Source organism: Lissotriton vulgaris, chromosome 2_1, assembly GCF_964263255.1.
Source record: "Lissotriton vulgaris chromosome 2_1, aLisVul1.2, whole genome shotgun sequence".
Classification (NCBI taxonomy): Eukaryota; Metazoa; Chordata; class Amphibia; order Caudata; family Salamandridae; genus Lissotriton; species Lissotriton vulgaris.
In genome coordinates this window covers 532,901,659-532,921,472 of record NC_141687.1, presented here as the reverse complement: position 1 = coordinate 532,921,472, position 19,814 = coordinate 532,901,659, and the positions used below count along the sequence as shown (strand labels likewise).

General features: G+C 46.3%; 1 protein-coding gene across 1 annotated transcript in view; it reads left to right on the top strand.

Moving 5' to 3' along the window:
* The window catches only part of LOC147730702 (uncharacterized), a 34,849-nt gene extending 15,840 nt beyond the window's left edge, over window positions 1–19,009 (top strand). The window contains exons 2-4 of the mRNA XM_086954104.1: window positions 14,219–14,308; window positions 15,529–15,651; window positions 18,609–19,009. Of these exons, the coding sequence (XP_086810230.1) occupies window positions 14,219–14,308; window positions 15,529–15,651; window positions 18,609–19,009 (614 nt within the window). The remainder of the gene's footprint in view (window positions 1–14,218; window positions 14,309–15,528; window positions 15,652–18,608) is intronic.
* The last annotated feature ends 805 nt before the right edge of the window (window positions 19,010–19,814 follow it).

The window sequence follows — 19,814 nt, the reverse complement described above, 5'->3', positions numbered from 1 at the left end:
CTGCAATTTGAAGCCATCTGTGACACCTATCAGAATGTTTCACACACCAAATACGTCAAAAGATGTGTTTAAATCGCTGAAAGTATTTCAATTTTAAATGTACCAACCACATTTACTCATCTTTATTTTAAAATATTGTCTTTGAGTGTTACTTACAAGTTTATATACCTTTAATATCTAGAAATGATGCACGATTACAATTCACAAAACGTAATTTTAAATGCTCTCTTCACATTTTTAGGTACGATAATTTCACATGTTGATAACTAGTTTATAATTTGTTTTTGCACAATGTTCTTAAACTCAGGATTTGGCTTCAGAGCGCTAATAAAAAGCAGAACATTATCACGGACGGGTTTCAACTTTGCTGTCGAGAAGTGGAGTCTTTTCTGATGAAATAGGTATTACTAAAAAAAATGTGTGCACTCTACCATCCAGAGACCAGCGACGTGGTTGAACATTTTAATTAAATTATATCACTGACCCAAGAGAGGTGTGGCTCACTGGTTAGAGGCAGCAGACCTGTAAGCAGAGAACGGCCCGGGACCAGGGTTCAATTCCCGACGTGGCAGGGTCGTGGACCAGGGGTCAACGGACTCGATAATTCTCGCCTCAGTGCCTACTCTAACCAGGGAACACATGCGGTAACTCTGGGCATTAAGCTTGCCTCATCTCTACAACGGCCCCCCACAGACGTCGGGGATGCCTGGTTTCACCCTGGAGATATCCAGAAAGGGACCATCTCACAGGGAAAACCAGGACGGGTTCCCCAGCGGTCTACAGCGCCAGGACACTCGGGTAGAGTAACAGTGCGCTTTACAAGAATCCCACATTAATGGTTTGTGTGTATATATGTATGCAGTATTTGTAGAGTGTGAACCTAGCTAAAAGTTAGCAGAACACTTTACAGAGTCAAAGGCAACCATACATTCAACAATTGATAGGCGAGGTAGCTAGGATAGAAATGGAAAAGGCCGTCTTACTTATTTTTACTTTTTGCATTGCTTTGGATGTGGTTGTGCCAAGAACCATCAGATAGTGTAAGCCTGTCTGCAAGATAAGCTGGGTTACTAGATACGATGGCTTTGTAAATGATGCAGCTACTTTGCAGTTTGTGCAGGTCAGCAAGGGGTGCCAAGGGAGTTTCATCATGATGAGCGTGATGTGATCATAATCCTTCAGGCCATGGTTGAGACGTGCTGTGGCATTGAGGATGCCCTGGAAGGGGGCTAATCTGGGTGTGTGAGACCACGGAGCCGGGCACTACCACCATACTGATGCAAGAGTTCAACTACTAAAAAAGCAGTTCTGAAGTGGCTTTCCAGATTAAATGGTTTCACTTTCATTAGAAGGGCAAGATGGTACCAGGCCATCTTAGTTTTTCATAAACGTATTCGTTGATGGTGAGGTTGATGTCCTAAGTGAACCCAAGCGACTTGGCATTTAGGGACAGTTGGGGGGTGTAGCCATCAAGATTCATGAACTTCAGCCAGGTTTGTACTATTTCTTGCTTCTGGTTTCTGAACATCCATGTCTGGATGAGGTGCAGGCAGTGTTAGAGGTGTTGGATATCTAAAGGAGTATATTGGTGCATTTTGAAGCTGGTATCTTTAGAGTCTCAAGAAGCTTTATGTAGAGGTTGAAGATGACAGATGGCTGAATAACATCTTTTGGGATCTGGAGGTGCCCATGTGAATGAACTGGTGTCAGTTGGAAAGGTGGGAGGAGAACCAATGAATGATAGTGCTAGGGAATCCTGTTTGAGATTTCAGGGTGTTGGTGAGGGTGGGATGGTCAACGGAGTAAAAAAAAAGCAGCTGAGAGGTGCAGCAATACACAGGGGTCATCTTAATCGATGGTCAACAGGGCATTGTCTAAAATTTTGTAAGCTAGTAGTCTCCATGCTGCAGGGTGTTCTGACGCCAGAATCGTAATTATGCCGGAGGTGATTAGCATTCATGTGATCTTGGAGTTCAATGTAGACTGCTTTTTAATAAGTTTGCCTATGAAGAGTAGGTGAGTGATGGACCGGTAGCTGGCAAAGAAATCTGGGTCTAGTGTGGGTTTCTTTAGGAGTGAAAAGATCTGGCCTGTCTTGATAGTGTCTAAAACATGTCCAGGTCTGTCATTGCAGCTTGTATACAGTTTTAAACTGCCAATTTGACTTGGCAAATTAACCCCCTTGCCAAGCCTTAAACTTCCCCTTAATTGCATATAAAGTAGGTCCTATGTAGCTCATAGTTAAGTATGGGCGAATTTTGCGAATTCGCGGTACACAAATTCGTGCGAAAGCATACTCGCGGTCCGCAAAATCCGCAAACATTCGCGAGATTGCGGATTTTTTTATTTTTGTGTGTCGCTGGATTTTTTTCACCGCGGCGACTGCAAACTTACCCATGCGGTATTATATGAGCGAGGCCATCTTGTTTTCACTGTTCGCATTGCGTATTTCCGTTTCCGGTCGATAGTTGCATGCTCGCGTTGCGCTTTTCCCGTTCGGGGCCACAGTTGCGTGTTCACGTCCGTTTTTGCGGGCTCGCGAGGAAAATATTGCGCAAACTTACCCACGTGGTTGCAATGGGCGTGGCCATCTTGTTTTTCATTCATTGCTATGGTTCTGGGCATGCCTTTTCTATCCAGCTTCAATCTTTGTAATCCTCTGTTTTTTTGAACTTTTTTAAAATCTTTTTTACTCATTATCTATCTCTTTATTTTTGTACATCTATATTTTTTTCACCTTTTCGTTACTTTAACAACTTCTTTTTCTTTTAACTCTCTCTTGTCTTTTATTTACTTTTTTTCCCTGTTCTTTCCTCTTTTTCCTTTCTTTAATCCAGGACCATGGCAAAGGGAGCCGGCAAGTCCAAGGGGAAGAGTCCCGCTCGCGCACCCCGCAGCCGGCTTGAGGTTCCGTGACAATTGTAAGTGGTGTTTTTGACTCGCACGAATATGGTCGAGTCTGGTATCTATGAACCGCAAATGATGAGTTTAGTGGGTGTACGCGTTTTTCGCTGCGCTAGCCTAAACCGTTCGTTTGTTTCGTGGGTTTCTTCACCTGAACCCACGGGTTCCATCTTAGATACGGCATCCATTTTGTTTCTTGCCCTCAAGTAGCCAGCGAACAGACGCTGTCCGCTTCGCGACCCTGGGATTCCCAAACTCTTGCGGAAGACACGTGTTCCTTTGAGGGTGTCTTTATGATGAGGGGGATGACACTGTAAGGCAGATGGCCCCGCTCAAGGCTCATCTTGCTGCGCCAAACTATTGTTTCAGTCGTGCATTACATTAGGCGCATCCTTTGATCCCTGCAACTCGTGTTTCCTGATACCTCCCCTTTTACACCCTTTTCGATCTGCTCACTGTTCCTGTCTTCCTCTGCACCTGCTTCTGTTTCTTCCCTGATCTGTTTACTGTCGAATGGAATGTACTAATGGTGGGAAGATGTATTTTTACAGTTGAGAACGACCAAATGTTACTGTGATTATGTTCCGGGCTCTGAATGCATGAAAGCGACCCCTTATGGTCTTTACGATGGGAACCAGGTTGTAATCCTTTATGCACCATGTTAACCTATGAGGGAAAACTGTATAAAAGGAGCGATCCACAGATACAATTCGAAGCAGACTCCTCGAACCTACACGTGTTGTACTTCCTGTGACTTCTGTGTTCCCCGCAGTAATAAACCTCGAATCTTTGACACCGAAGGAAGTGTCCCGTGTCTCTGTCACTTGTACGCCGGAACAGCTTACCCACGAAGGTTTTAGGTGTTATCCCTGGCACCGCTGGGTCTTAGAATAACCCAGTCCTTCAGTTGGCGCCCAACGTGGGGCTGCATCAGTGGTACCGGTCCAAAGCCCAACGATCGTGAGGAACTTCGTGTGAAATCTCCGAGGGAAGGTGCACCCCGCTTCATCGATCCTGTTGTCGAAACAAGTGGCCCGACGACTTTTCCCGCGAAGATTCCCGCCTCCTGACGGCTGCGATGGACTGCTGCCCTGACTGTAGACCTGTTTTGGCGCCTGGCGTAGACCTTGGTACAGCGAGACGATTGACGGGCCTTCCTGGTGACGCCATCGATCTTTGAGTTATGTATTTGTGGGTCGCTCCCAGAGTCCTTTGTTGTTGTGTGTGCTTGGTTGTTGCATAGTTCCATTGCCTTTGTGGTTCTTGGTATTTTGTTCTTAGTTGTACCTTTTGACGTCTGCAGTCGCCAAAAACCGAGGGTTTTTTCTCTTTTTGCTGGGATATAGTGTAATCCCGTAACCCTTGACGTTTGTGAAACTCGGTTAGTGTGCACGATGCCTGGCTGTAGTACTTTGTTCAGTTGCTTTAAAGGTTGTGGTACAGATTCCCGGCTGGAGGACTCGTGTCCGATACCTCCGGTTGGAACTCCAACTTATGAATTATATAGCCGCCATGGTCTGGGTCCAATCACGTTTAATGAGTGTTGGGTTCGTTATACTAAAAAGGATGGTGTCCTTAGTTGGCCACCTCATGGTAGTTTTGAGGCCCCGATTTTAGATAATCTTGAGGCGAAATTATTTTAGAGAAAAGCAAGGCCAGCCATGTTTGATTCCTTTCGGTTGTGGCGTAAAGAAGCCAAGCAGAGAGAAATCAAGCAGCTTAAACGTAATAAGAGAGAAGGTATTGTTACAACGGTAAGAAATGCAGAGCAGTTTCAGCGGGATAAGGAGGAAAAGGAAAAGGAAGTTTTCTATAGATTGCAGCGTATGACTATAGATAAGTGTTACCCCGCTTTACCAACGGGTACAGATAAGAAGGAGGAATCAGTAGAGGACCCCTTGTTGTCCTATCTCCTGAAGTCACCACCTCCGTATGCACAGGGTACCGCAGTTCCTGTGGTTCCCCCTGTCCCTGTACCTCCACCTGCTCCTGCTCCATTACCTGCTCCTGTCCCTACTGCTCCCCCGCTTGTACTTCCTCATACTCCTGCTCCCGCTGTCTCTACGGTTCTGGTTACTCCTGCTGTTCCTTCTGTTACTGACACTTCTCTTGTTACCCCGTTGTCTTACTCTACTACCCCATCTGCTCGACGTCGTACCCCTTCTGTTGCTGCTAACTTCTTTAACTCTCTTGGACCCGTTCTCGAGTCAGCTGGTTCTGATGGTCCCCAAAGACGAAGTCTGCTTCCTGGTGGTAGGGAACGTGATTCGCTATATAATATGGCGATGGGTTGGATTAGATACCCCCTTAGAAATCCTCCACGTGTGGTGCTTGATACGTTTTGTCAATTCAACGAACCGACACAAAGGTTCGTGTTTGAAGAAATTTGCAAGCTTCTACGTGATCAAATATCGGCTGATGCTTCTGACGAAGTATTGACTGCTTTGACTAATCTTCAGCTCCAGTTTGCGAGCGGAATAATGGTGGGTAGCAATGTTCGACGTGCTGTCGAGCAGTTGCTGTCTTTTCGTCCTTCTACTATGCCTCGGGCATTGTTTTTGGAAGATATTGAGGAACCACTAGCAGCGCCTGGTCAGTATCCCATGCGCGAAGTTCCACCAGTGTGGATGCCAGGTAACCCTGGTGGTAATCCCGCGGTTTTGCCACATTTCCAGAGAGTGTGGATACATCTTCCGTGGAAACGGTCAGAAGTTTTGCAAGTAAAACAATCGCTACCTGATCCTCGCAAAAATCCAGCAGGGTACTATAAGGAATTGTCGCAGCTAGTGGATGCTACGATAATGAATCTTGCCGATATCGATATGTTGTTCGGTAACGTAGTACCGCAACCGGTATGGGCGAAGATTCGTCAGCAAGATCATGCAAACGAATTAGGTGGTGATTGGGCCGCACTTCTTGCTGCAGATGCCTTGCAGGTCGGTGGGGCTAAGCCCGAACAGTTGATTTCTAATCTCCCTCAGAGAATAATAACTCTTATGAAAACTCTTATGCCAGCTATGAAGGTGAATTGGGACAAATTGTCTGCCTGCAAGCAAAAGAAGGACGAAAGTGTCTCTGATTTCTTTACAAGATTTCAGGAGGCATTTATCGATCATAGTGGTCAGGATATGGGCACTGAGGGAGGTCAGAGGTTGTTCGTGGACAAGTTTGTTTCGAATTTGTTGCCGGACTTAAGCAACAAATTGAGGAATTCAGAAAGTGCATGGGCTGTTTCCACTTCTGCTCAAATATTGGCCACGGCCCAATATTATGAGAATAGAGAGAAAGAGGAAAATGATGGTGCCGATAAAAAGACAAAAGAACTCAAAACTAAAGTGTTGTTGCAACAAGCGTATCCTCCACGTTCGAATCAGAACGATTCGCAACAATGGAATAGATCGCAGTCTCAGTCAAATAGGTCGCAACCACGAAATGACTCCTCTTCGCAGAGATCTACGTTGGGTACAATCAGTGTGCCTATTGTAGGGGGAAGGGTCATTTGAAATTTGATTGTCCAGTTTTGCGTGATCGAAATAGTGGAAATTCATCTAGAGGAGGTCGTAGTGGTCCTCAACAGGCATCACGTGGTAGAGGTCGTGGTGCTCAAAATGATCACTCCAACAATTCTTCTGATTCTAATAATTGTTTCGATCAGCGCGGATCGACGCAAGGCAGATCTGCGCAGTACAATGTGGACGATTATTACGTCGATCAGGACGCTGACGACGGTAATTACTAGGACAGCCATAGACAAGGAGAGGGAGTAGTATCAGTTCCGGTTGATCAGAGAGGGCCTTACGTCGCAGTTGCCACCTCGGGCGTAGTTGAGCCTTTTCTGTTGGACACTGGTGCAGCGAAAAGTTCCATCATGCATTCGAAACTCCCTGGCGCACCTTTGTCTGGCTTAACAAATGTTTCCGTTGGATTCTCAGGCGCCCCCGTTAGCAATCCAGTTTCTCGTCCGTTGCCCCTTACAATTGGGCCTCGCGAGCTGAAAGCTCCTTTGATTTTGACTACTGGTTGTGGTGAAAATCTTTTGGGTTTGGATTTGCTGAAACGACTATATGCGACTTTGTATTGTTCTCCTGCGGGAGTGAAGCTTACTTTGGGTGAGAGAGTCATCTCACCTATGTACTTGTCTCTCGATCAGCTCCCACCGGAATTGAGGTCTCTTCCTGCATCTTTGTGGGCAACAGGTCCCAATGATGTGGGTCTACTTGATATCTCTCCTTATGTTGTTCACTTGAAATCTAATGTGCGATTGCCACGTATTCCCCAGTATCGTATCTCCCTTGATGGAGAGCGAGCGCTGTTAGCGATCATCTACGATTTGATTGAGAAGGATGTTATTGAGGAGACTCGGGGAAATGTGTGTAATAGCCCTGTGCTGCCCATTTTGAAACGCACTGATCCATCTAAGCCTCCTGTTTATCGTTTTGTTATCGATTTACGGGAAGTGAATAAAATTGTGATTCCTCAGTTCCCGGTGGTGCCTGACATCACGGCTCTACTGACTCTGATTCCAGCATCGGCGTCCTGGTTCTCAGTGATCGATCTGAAGAATGCTTTCTTTAGCATTCCGATTGCTGAGGAGAGTAGGGACCTTTTCGGTTTCTCTCTTGGTGGCCGCAGCTTTAGGTTTAAACGCGCTCCTCAGGGCTACTGTGAGAGTCCATCGATATACAGTCAAGCCTTGAAGGGCCAACTTGACGCGTTTGTGTTGCCGGTTGGTGCGGCCTTGATCCAAAATGTCGACGACTTATTGGTGGCTGCGGACACCCAGGACATTTGCAAAATTGCTACGGTGTCGTTGTTACAGCATCTCTGTGACTTACATCACAAGGTGTCACCTTCTAAATTGCAATATTGTTGCCAAGAAGTAACCTATCTAGGTCACTTATTGTCAAAGGAGGGAAGAAGGTTGACCCCAGAGAGAATTGCAGCGATTGCTCGAATGACTGTGCCAACAACTCAGAGAGATGTGCGTGCCTTTTTAGGTATCACGTCATACTGCAGGCAATGGATTCCGAATTTTTCATTGCTAGCGAAACCATTGGTAGCTCTTACGTATAAGGATGTTCCAACTCCTTTACCATGGACGGACAAATGTCAGAAAAGTTTTTCTGAACTGCGTGATGCGTTGTGTTCAGCCCCTGTGTTAGGTACTCCTGACTACAGTAAGCCGTTTACACTATACGTTCACGAGAGGGAAGGTTGTGCGTTGAGTGTTTTGAGGCAACAATTCGGCGGTAAGCAACGTCCATGTGCATATTTTTCCTCGACCTTAGACCCCGTAGCTAGAGCATTGCCGAGTTGTTTGAGAGCAACAGCGGCAGCTGCGGTGTCCATCCGACAATCTGCAGGATTGGTCATGGATAATATGCTTACGGTGATGGTTCCGCATGCAGTTGACACTCTCTTAAATCGTACGAAAACTCAACATCTGACGAGTGCAAGGTTGTCTGGGTATGAGTTGACGCTTTTGGCAAGTCACATTCAAATAAAACGCTGCAATGTTCTAAACCCGGCGACTTTGTTGCCAATCAGTATGGAATCAGACGAAGTAGCACCTCATGACTGCTACTTACGAACCGAGGAGGAAACAAAAGGTCGTGTAGACCTCAAAAATACTCCATTGGAAGATCCCGATGGGACCTTGTATGTGGATGGATCGTGTTTTAAATTACCGAATGGTGATTTAACGACTGCGTATGCTGTGGTAACATTGAGTACGGTTGTGGAGACTGCGAGATTGAATCAGAACTCTGCACAGGCGGCAGAGCTGATTGCCTTGACAAGAGCGTGTGTTTTGTCGAAAGGGAAGCGGGTGAATGTGTTTACTGACAGCCAGTATGCTTTTGGTGTTGCGCATAGTTTTGGACGTTTGTGGAGAGAGAGAGGTTTTTTGACATCGCATGGCACGAAGATCCAGCACGGACAGCTTGTGAATGATCTTTTGGATGCACTTACATTGCCCGAGCAGGTGGCGATTATTAAATGTAGTGCGCACCGTAAGGTGACGGATGATGTTGGTTGTGGCAATGCGTTCGCTGATGAAGTTGCTAAGGAGACTGCCAGGAACCTTACAACTAGAATGTATGTGACGAGTTCGGTAAGGTGGCCTACAGAAACAAGTATGTGTGAGGACACTATCGAGAGTGTGAAAGATATTCAGAACGAGGCCACCGAGACTGAAAAGACTAAGTGGAAAGAGAGTACGGGAAAGCTGGATGCGAATGGTTGTTGGATTGATTTGTCGGAGAATAAGAGGTGGATGTTGCCGGATGCGTATGTACTAGCTGTTGTGACGATAGCACACGGCTTGGCACATATTAGCGCGAAAGGTATTTGTAAGTTGTTGTCCCCTGTATGGAAGAATGATGGTATCACTAAGTGTGCTGAGAGATTGGTTAAGAATTGCATGATATGTATGATGTACAATCCTGGTAAGGGAACTCCTACGCCTCCTGGCCATTTTGCTCCCCCTTCATGTCCCTTTGAAGTGATTCAGTTAGACTTCATCCATATGGAGCGATGCAATAACCTGAAGTACGTTTTAGTAGTGGTGTGCGCATTCTCCCGATGGATCGAAGCCTACCCTCTCAAAGACAACACTGCTCTGTCCACTGCAAAGATCCTACTGAAGGAATACTTTCCTCGGTATGGAATGCCACGGATTGTATGGTCTGATAACGGAAGTGAGTTTGTGGGGAGTGTGATGAAGAGTGTGTGTAAGGGCCTTGGAATTACACAAAAATTCCACAGCGCCAATCATCCCCAGTCAGCAGGTTTGGTTGAAGGGTATAATGGCACCCTTAAATTAAAGTTAGCAAAGATTCAGGCTACGACTGGTCTCTCGTGGCCTGATGCTTTACCCTTAGCTCTATTGTCAGCAAGGGCGACTGTACACTCCCGAGTAGGGCTCAGTCCCTATGAGATTGTGTTCGGCCGCCCTGCCAATGTTTGGGGGGGTCCCTAGTCCCAGTGTGTTCTCTGATCTTGAGTATCCAATGTTGATCAATTATCTTCATGATCTGACTGCTAAACTGAGGTTAATTCACCAACAGGTCTTTGAAGCACTGCCGACGCAGACGGAGGGTCCAGGCCACCAGCTCCAGCCCGGAGACTGGGTGGTGACACGAAATTTTGCTCGGAAGCGTAACCTTGAGCCTCGTTTTACTGGACCCTACCAAGTGCTCCTTGCCACGAGGACTGCTGTTCGTTTGGAAGGACGCAAGAATTGGGTGCATGCCACCCATACTAAAAAGGTACCTATACCTTTACCAGCAGACTCGTGGGTGAGGAAGGGCATCGCCTCGTCTGAGGGCGAAACTGTGCCGACCTTCGTTCCTTTTAGCGACGCTCAGCCTGTTGGAGATACCTCAGTGCAGCAGAACGACATTGTTGAACATTTGTCAACACAAAACTCAGGATCTGAACAATTGACTGATCAACAGAACTCTGTCTTACCATCGGATCAACTGTTTGATGAACAGACACGTCCTGGGAGAAGCCGATATTTTCTTTGATCCAATATCAGAGACTAATAAAATACTCTTGCTTACTCCCCTGACATCCACGTTACCCCATTATCACTATCTAGTTTGAACACACTCGCATTATTGTGATTCTGAAATTTTGAGTCTTTTCTATGTATATGTTTTTGCTTCCACAGCTAAGAGATTTTGTGTATATATATATTGTTGATTAAAGATACCTTACATCCGGGTGGACCGTAGGGCCGCGCGGGTACTTCCTTCTGGTTAGTAGGTCTTGACACTAGGTCGGAGACCGTCGGTTCCTAGGAACTCCTGGGGATTGACTACTGCTACACAGAACAAAGTGCGTCAAAAACGTTGTGGACGGTTTTAGAGGATGGCTTTCTCGAAGCTGTCAGAATTGGAAAAGGCTCAGGCTCAAAGATTTGAATTGCGTAAAGTTGCACGAAGAAAATGCTTCATGTTTCAGGTGTTCCTTCTGTTCTTAACTGTTTCTTCGTTATTGGTGGGTGGGGTGTATTACATGATACAGTCATTTTTGCCTCCTGCCTCACCTACCCCTTCTTCTGAACCTAAACCTATTTCCACTGTTTCTCCTCATTCTTTCCACATTTTACCACAACACGAGCAGGCTAGACGTGCGGAGTTCATGAACAATTCCTTCGTTCAGCTCCTTCATCAGCATCAGTTGGTTGTAAATTCTACCAACTGTTAGGTGTGTGGGTTAATGCCACATACCACCGATAAGGGAATTCCGTACCTGGTCCTTCCTTATAGTTCCCAGGGTTCAGCTCGAGCATTCCAAACAATGTTTCGAAGCGCACTAGATTCCTACCCCAATCGAGAGCCACGTTCTCCACACTTTGTTCCCGGTCCGTACCATAAGCCTTTGGCAATAGCGATTGCTGATTTAGATAGGGATATCTATGAGCCGTCGCTCATCCCAGAGGAAGAGGTGCGAGCCTATAGGGATCTGAGTGAGGTTGAGTATAGCGTGCTTGTGGGCGATAGACAGCTTAAAAGTTCATCTCCAATATGGATCATACCCCACCTTGGTAATTTCTGTCTGAAAGGCCGTGGCCGAAGCCCGAGAGCTCATCTCGGGGAGAGTGCTTGCTCCAAGATGTATGTTCTACCGATGCTCTCTTCCCCTGTTCTCCTGACTGCCAAGGGTACGTACTTTGTCTGTTACGACCGTGCATATACATGGTTGCCCCTTGACTTCGCGGGCACCTGTTATATTGCAAACTTGTTGCCACCAACCTTTACGGTTGCCGCAGATTACCACAAGACTAGAGTTGTGAGGGGCGTGATTAGCAAAGAGGACACTGCCGGTCAAGAGGCAGTAGACTTTTTCATGGGTTTCTTTCCCTTTTGGGGACCTATGGTCAATAGCAGGAACCTGAGACAGTTGACTCGAGTGGTGGAATCGACTGCTAATATCACTGCCAGTGCCCTTGGCAATATCACAGCAGAGCTTCAGGCGGATAGGCTTATGACGTTACAAAACCATATGGTTTTAGACGTTGTCTTAGCAGATCGAGGTGGAGTATGTAAGGTGATCCATTCGAGCTGTTGTATTTTCATTCCAGACAACGCTCCGACTGTCTATCAAGCCATCTCGAAGTTGCATAAAATCTCTGAGTCCATACACGTGGACGTAGGGGATTGGACGCTACTAGGATGGTTTTGGGGCCTAATGTCGACTTGGGGTTGGAAGATTCTGATGATCATCGGGGTTGTTGTAGCATTCCTGTTCACGTGCTTTCTTTGTGTGCAGTGTGGTCCTGCCTTATGTGGCCTCTGTGCTACAACGTGTATAAGACGGCCGCCTGTTACCAAGGAAGCATTGATGGATAGAATTATGTTGCAGCAGCATCTGGATGGTCTGATGAATATCGAGATCGATTATGATTCCGACTAGTGCTTGCCTACATGAGGGCAAAAGGAGCGTCTGAGGTTCCGTGACAATTGTAAGTGGTGTTTTTGACTCGCACGAATATGGTCGAGTCTGGTATCTATGAACCGCAAATGATGAGTTTAGTGGGTGTACGCGTTTTTCACTGCGCTAGCCTAAACCGTTCGTTTCGTGGGTTTCTTCACCTGAACCCACGGGTTCCATCTTAGATACAGCATCCATTTTGTTTCTTGCCCTCAAGTAGCCAGCGAACGGACGCTGTCCGCTTCGTGACCCTGGGATTCCCAAACTCTTGCGGAAGACACGTGTTCCTTTGAGGGTGTCTTTATGATGAGGGGTATGACACTGTAAGGCTGATGGCCCTGCTCAAGGCTCATCTTGCCGTGCCAAACTATTGTTTCAGTCGTGCATTACATTAGGCGCATCCTTTGATCCCTGCAACTCGTGTTTCCTGATACCTCCCCTTTCACACCCTTTTCGATCTGCTCACTGTTCCTGTCTTCCTCTGCACCTGCTTCTGTTTCTTCCCTGATCTGTTTACTGTCGAATGGAATGTACTAATGGTGGGAAGATGTATTTTTACAGTTGAGAACGACCAAATGTTACTGTGATTATGTTCCGGGCCCTGAATGCATGAAAGCGACCCCTTATGGTCTTTACGATGGGAACCAGGTCGTAATCCTTTATGCACCATGTTAACCTATGAGAGAAAACTGTATAAAAGGAGCGATCCACAGATACAATTCGAAGCAGACTCCTCGAACCTACACGTGTTGTACTTCCTGTGACTTCTGTGTTCCCTGCAGTAATAAACCTCGAATCTTTGACGCTGAAGGAAGTGTCCCGTGTCTCTGTCACTTGTATGCCGGAACAGGTTACCCACGAAGGTTTTAGGTGTTATCCCTGGCACCGCTGGGTCTTAGAATAACCCAGTCCTTCAGGCTCCCTCGTGGGCGCTTACGGGAGGAGCCTGTAAGTCCCAGGGAGATCTTCAGTGCGGTGGAGGTGGCCGCACTGGTCTTCTTTGTGCAGCGCCAACTCCCGAAGGCCGTCGTAGCAGGCAGCAGGCCCGGTACCAGATACGGCCTCCGGGACCATCGCCAGCTATGGGGTAAGTTGTGCCGGGCCATGTATTGGGAGTCAAGGGTCCGGCGCACCTACAACCAGGTGATACACCGGTGGTCCGACATACTGGACCGGGAACAAGACCTGCTCAACCTGCTTGGCGTCAAGATCCCTGGGCTTGGTGAGAAATAGTAGCTATTTAATAACTACTTTGTTTTCTTCTGCTCTGTTTATATTTCAAATATATGTTTTTTCCGAAGAGCAAGAATGCTGGTGATTACATTGCAGGTAAATTATGTTTCAAAAGCTTCTGTGATTGCAGGTACTCGCCTGCTGAGTGGCGGTGCTATTATGCCTACTTGTTTTCAATTTTGTGCTCATTTGGCCTGAGTGATTATGAGTGTACTTTACAGATCTGCGTAATGCTAGAGACTAGAGACTCATGTCCTGTCTTTCCTTTCTACTCCTGCCACTAAGAAGAGATAGTGGTGGTGGGTTGATAGGTTGAGTATATTATGACTTGTCATTTAGTAGAAAAATTTTTAGTGGTCTGCAATCATGACGGACTGTGTCTGTCACTTGGCATGCTGCTGAGTGCTGCCAGTCCTAGTAGAACCTTTATGTAGTTGGTTTAGTGAGTTACATAACTTTCCAAGTAGACGGTCCGCGAATCCAGCAATACTAATATCCTAGTAGACCACACCAGATAGGTCAATAAATTTAGTGCAATTGTTGTTTATTTCCCCGAAATAATTTGTTATTGTTTTTTTGAAATGTTTGATTTCGTTGACAACAATCATCCATGTTTGTGTCTTTCTTTCATGTACATCAGCTCCTCCCAGGGGCAAAAGGACAGAGGTGGCGGCGCCAGCGGAGCAGGAAGGCCTGGATCGGTCCGCCGAGGGCTCTTCTGCTGGCCCCTGTAAGTTTTCCTGTTAATAATAAAAATTATACTTCCCTAACGTTTACAGCACCTATTTATTCCAAACGTTCACCATAATTCTATTTTTTCCTAAATCATCTTTGATCTTCTTTTAGACTGTTTCTAAATTCTTATCCTGCTCTACTATGACTCTCTGCTCTACTACTATTTATTATTATTAGTCTGTCTGTGTAGCTAGCTAAGCTTGCACAGTTGGCAAAAGGTGTTAAACAAAACTCCTATTCAGCAACATCTCTAGGCACTGAGTGCAGTCCTCAGGGTTGTCCATAATGTCTATTGAAGTCTTCTTAATGTTTATACTTTAACAATTCCCAACAATAAAATGTCAATGGCCACCAAGAATAAGATACTAGTTTACTTTTTGATTGGATAGGAGGACATACTACTACTGTTGCAGGGACTATTCTGCACATACAGAACTATGGACAAGAAATAGGGCATTGGTGATAATAGGCGCAGTTAGACTTTCCACATACCTCAGAGGTTGAACCCCAAATCTCCTTACTGACTAGCTAGTGTGTCAGAGTCATTATTTAGCTCCTGAATGCAGCGATGATCCCCAATGATTATACAACCCAGAACATAAGACTACGGAGTCAGAGTCCCGACCTCTCATAGTCACGGAATCATGCTTGCAAATTGCAAACCCTTTCGCTCACTCACTCATGACCAAAAACCACAGAGTCTTTGGAAGTTTTAAAGCTTTATTAAAAGTAAAACTACTAGCTCTGTGTGTACTCTGTATGTTAATTTTCAATTGTGCATTATTTAAAAACATTCATTAAAATCAAATTCATACTAGTAGAGAAACAGTGAACTCATGAAAACTGACCAGTGGCTGATTTACACATTAATTGTGGGAGACCCCTCACCAGGTTGGAACTTAAATTACTGGTGGTGGTGATGATGATGAGTAACATATTGCTTTTGTTCGTAGAAGGGAATCTTCTGTCTGAGTGTCTGTTATGAGAAAAAAGGTGCGAGTTAAAAAGCAAGCATTCATCAGTTGTGCCAAAAAGTGTAGCATGTCATGGATAAGCATAAATAAAAACACCCTCCCCTTCCGAAAGGGGAATTTTTAGTTTAGACTAGAGAGTCACAAACAATTAAATATGTTTATGTAGTAAAAAAAAATGTTATTCCTAGACAAAATGGGAGTGGTGTATATGGCATCTAAAAATATCAAATGTATTTTCTAGGCAGAACACCATCGGCACAGCCCATCACCAGTGCCGGGGCCAGCACGGAGGAGGTCACTCCAGAGGTGGATGCGGTGCCAGCAGGAACTGCTGTGGGGGATGCCTCGGTAGTGGCGGGCAGTGGTAAGCTATTATATTCCTTACTTATTGAGATTGCAGAGTTGGCTCGCTGCAGGAGTGTATATGTTGTACAGTACAAGTACACTTTACTGTTAAGAAGATTTACAAATTTAGAACTAAGTTTTTGTCAACCAGGTAGAAGACAGTCACCCTTGACTTCGCATTAGCAATAGCACTAGCAGCGGGAGTTGGCGAGTAACCAATGGCCTCCACTAAATTTGGCTTCAACTCAATTATGAAGGACGAGCGAGTTAAATTAATGACTGGCAAAGAATGATACATGTTTTTGAATGCAGGGACAGGTGGCTGGGAATCTAATGCATGGCTGTTTGAAGGCTGAAGCAAGGATGGGTGGAAGGAGAAAGAAACGAGGAGTACCTGGGTGGGTGAAACAGAAACTGTATGTGTGCGCAATATATGCTTTGGGTCAAATTCAAATGCAAGTCAAGCACGGATGCATGGGTGGCGCCTTACAAAATAAAATAAAAAGGGTGTTTTTCGGAGTGAAAAGGTAAGGTTTGTCCAGTTGAGACATTAAGAAGAATGATTGGCATTTACTTTGAATGGATAGATGCCTGGATGGTATCTTCCTCATAGATAGCATAGGTGTATGTAGAGTAGAAAGAGTAGACGGTCACTGGATGAAGAGTGTTACTTTGAAGAGCATGTAACACCGCACGTCCATGCCAGAGTAACAAAGCCAAGGAAAGTAGAAGTTGTAATTTTTCAGAATACTCCCTTGACTAACAGTAGTTTGCAAGCACAGCATATATTTTGTATCTATATTGTATAGTTCACATTATCAAGTCAAGTCACAAGTGCCTTCCTCCGGCGATTAAGGGGACCACTCACTACCTATGTTAATAAATTTTTTTCACCTTTGTCATTCATGTGTGGCCTATCGGTGTTCACTCAATCTATAAAAACAAAGCACCTAAAGTCATCCCTTATATAAGCAAATAATATCCTGTGAAGAGATAGATGAGTGCAGTCCTCAGGGTTGTCCATAATGTCTATTGAAGTCTTCTTAATGTTTATGCTTTGACAATTCCCAACAATAAAATGTCAATGGCCACCAAGAATAAGATACTAGTTTACTTTTTGATTGGATAGGAGGACATACTACTACTGTTGCACTGTCGACCCCTCGCAGTCCGGGTTTCGGGCCAACCACAGCACCGAGACTGCCCTAATCGCAGCCACCAAAGACATCAGAACCCTGATCAACAACGGGGAAACAGCGGCCCTCATCCTCCTGGACCTCTCTGCGGCGTTCAACACTGTCTGCCACCGCACCCTAGTGAAGCGCCTCAGCAACATCGGAATCCGAGGGAAAGCTCTGGAGTGGATCATCTCGTTCCTCGCCGGAAGAACCCAGAGAGTCCGCCTCCCCCCGTTAAGGTCCGAGGCCACCGAAGTCATCTGCGGCGTACCACAAGGATCTTCACTCAGTCCAACCCTCTTCAACGTCTACATGACTCCCGTCGCAGCCATCGCACGCCAACACAACCTCAACATCATCTCCTACACCGACGACACCGAGCGAATCCTCTCCCTCACCAAGGACCCCACCACCGCCAGAGCCAACCTACACGAAGGGATGAAAGACATCGCCGACTGGATGAGGAACAGCTGCCTTAAACTGAACTCACACAAGATGGAAGTCCTCATCCTGGGATCATCCCCCTCTGCCTGGGACGACTCCTGGTGGCCCCGGGCCCTGGACACCGCTCCCAAACCAACAGACCACGCATGCAACCTGGGCTTCATCCTGGACTCCTCCCTGTCGATGACCAGACAAGTCAACGCCGTCTCATCTTCGTGCTTCAACACCCTGCGCATGCTCCGCAAGATCTTCAGATGGATCCCCACTGAAACCAGGAAGACCATCACCCAGGAACTCGTCACCAGCCGAGTGAACTACGGGAACACCCTCTACGCCGGAACCACAGCCAAACTTCAAAAAAGACTCCAACGCATCCAGAACGCCTCTGCACGCCTCATTCTGGACATCCCCTGACACAGCCACATCACCAGACACCTGAGAGACCTGCACTGGCTCCCCGTCAACAAGAGAATCACGTTCAGACTCCTCACCCACGCACACAAGGCTCTCCACGACCTGGACCCCAAGTACCTTAACGACTGCATGACCTTCTACACGCCCACCCGCAAGCTACGATCGACCAGCCATGCCCTCGCCACCATACCACGCATCCACAGAGCCACCGCCGGAGGAAGATCGTTCTCCTACCTGGCAGCCAAGACTTGGAACTCCTTCCCCACCCACCTTCGGCGAACCCAAGACCATCTCTCCTTCAGGAAGCAGCTCAAGACCTGGCTGTTCGAACAGTAGCATACCCCTCTCCCCCAGCGCCTTGAGACCCTCCCGGGTGAGTAGCGCGCTTTACAAATGCCGTGATTGATTGATTGATTGATTGATATTATCTTCTTCATTTTCCTTTTGTTGTAGTAAGGGGCAGATCAGGGTAAAAGTTACATTATTTGAGCAGTAGCCCTTGTAACAGAGTATGGCCAGTGCCACCCGTAATAGAAAAGTAAGAGCTTCCGCACCTGCATGTACTGGAATGGTAACAGTAACGCGAGTCTGCGTCATCATGGCTTGCGTCTGTTTTTCTTGGGTGCAAGCTGACTGCGCTGGCATCATGCCGGCTTCCACAAGTTTTCGTACTAATTTCGCTAAACAAGAAAGAAGAAGAAGACTGGTGTACTGTCTGAGTCTAATGTAGTGAGTCCATATAGTGCTAGTAGAATTCCTGAAATTCCCACTAATGTTAGAGCAGAGGCCGATGAAGTGGGAGGTTAGATAGATACTTGCCATAACTGTTATGTACTGTGCTTGCAAGTTGCTAGTGCTACTGTGACACAACTTTCTGTTGAATTATTTTGTGGTAATCTTAAAGAGTATTGGTTACAGTATTTTTTCTTTCTTCATATAGATACTCCTTCTAAACTATCAAGGAAAGAGTTGGCTATCCGGGTCAGGCAACAGAAGCTGGATGCAATTGTTGCCGAATTTCGGTGGCTGGTGGCTGAGGAGGAGGAGGATGACTCTCAGTCAACATCAACAACAACAGCTGCATCCTCCTCCGCTGCCCCTGGGTCATACAGCCAGCGCAATCCTCTAGCGGTACGGCGCCGTGGTCCGGCAGCCACCTGCCGCCGCCAAGCAGTGAAACCAACAGCTGCCCTGCACAGTACCTGCAAGGCTCGAGTGCACCGACTAACCCTGCGAGTGGCCTACCTTGAGCAGGAGGTAGAGAAGCAGAAAACTCTGCTCAAAGCCCTCCAGAGAGAGCTTCGTGACCAACTGGCCACAGGACACCACCGGCCAAAGTAGAGAGAGACTGTCCCTTGCCCCTTTTTTAACCCGTTGGCTGCTTTTTTGGACCGTTGGCCAACGGTCGTCGCGAGCACTACTATTACCACTGCCTGCATGGCGGATGAGGAATTGCGGATTGCTATGGTAAGCCTGAGTTAATGTTTTTCCCATCGCACAGAGGAAGTGACAGCCTGTAATTGTCGATTGAAAAACAGAAAGGGATATTAAAACACCCCAGAGGAAAAAATATAAGGTACGGTGTGTAGTGCAAAAATAACACTCTCACTTTCATAGGCGACAGTATTACATACATGCATCATTTCTAAAGGGCCTACTCTGAGTCTCTGTTTCCAGGATAATAATTAGCACACAGCAGGCCAGGGCCATGCAGACGGTCAAGGCAGGCACCACTGAGTTAACCAACCCCCATGTAGCATACCTCTTTGACACAGACAGACAAAGCAGATCTAATTTTATATAGCAAGCCACATAGCCTCAATTTTACATGAACTGCTATCTGGACTCTGGCATAACACTATACTGGATCGACCACTCCATACCACGACAAGACAGACACGTAGTTCTGCTGTGGTTGTTGTTGACTTGTTTACCTGTTTGCCACTCACGAAATGGCCATAGTTCTTCCGTAAATCGACGATGATGATCCATCCATTCCAGTGAGTGACTGTGAAGATATTATGTAGCTTTGGTCATCATGACTCATCATCATCATGGTGTTGGCAAACTCAATGTTGTTCATGCAGTCACAGTCTACACACAGTGAGTCCAAGGACATTTTCCATATTAAAAAAATGCAACGTAG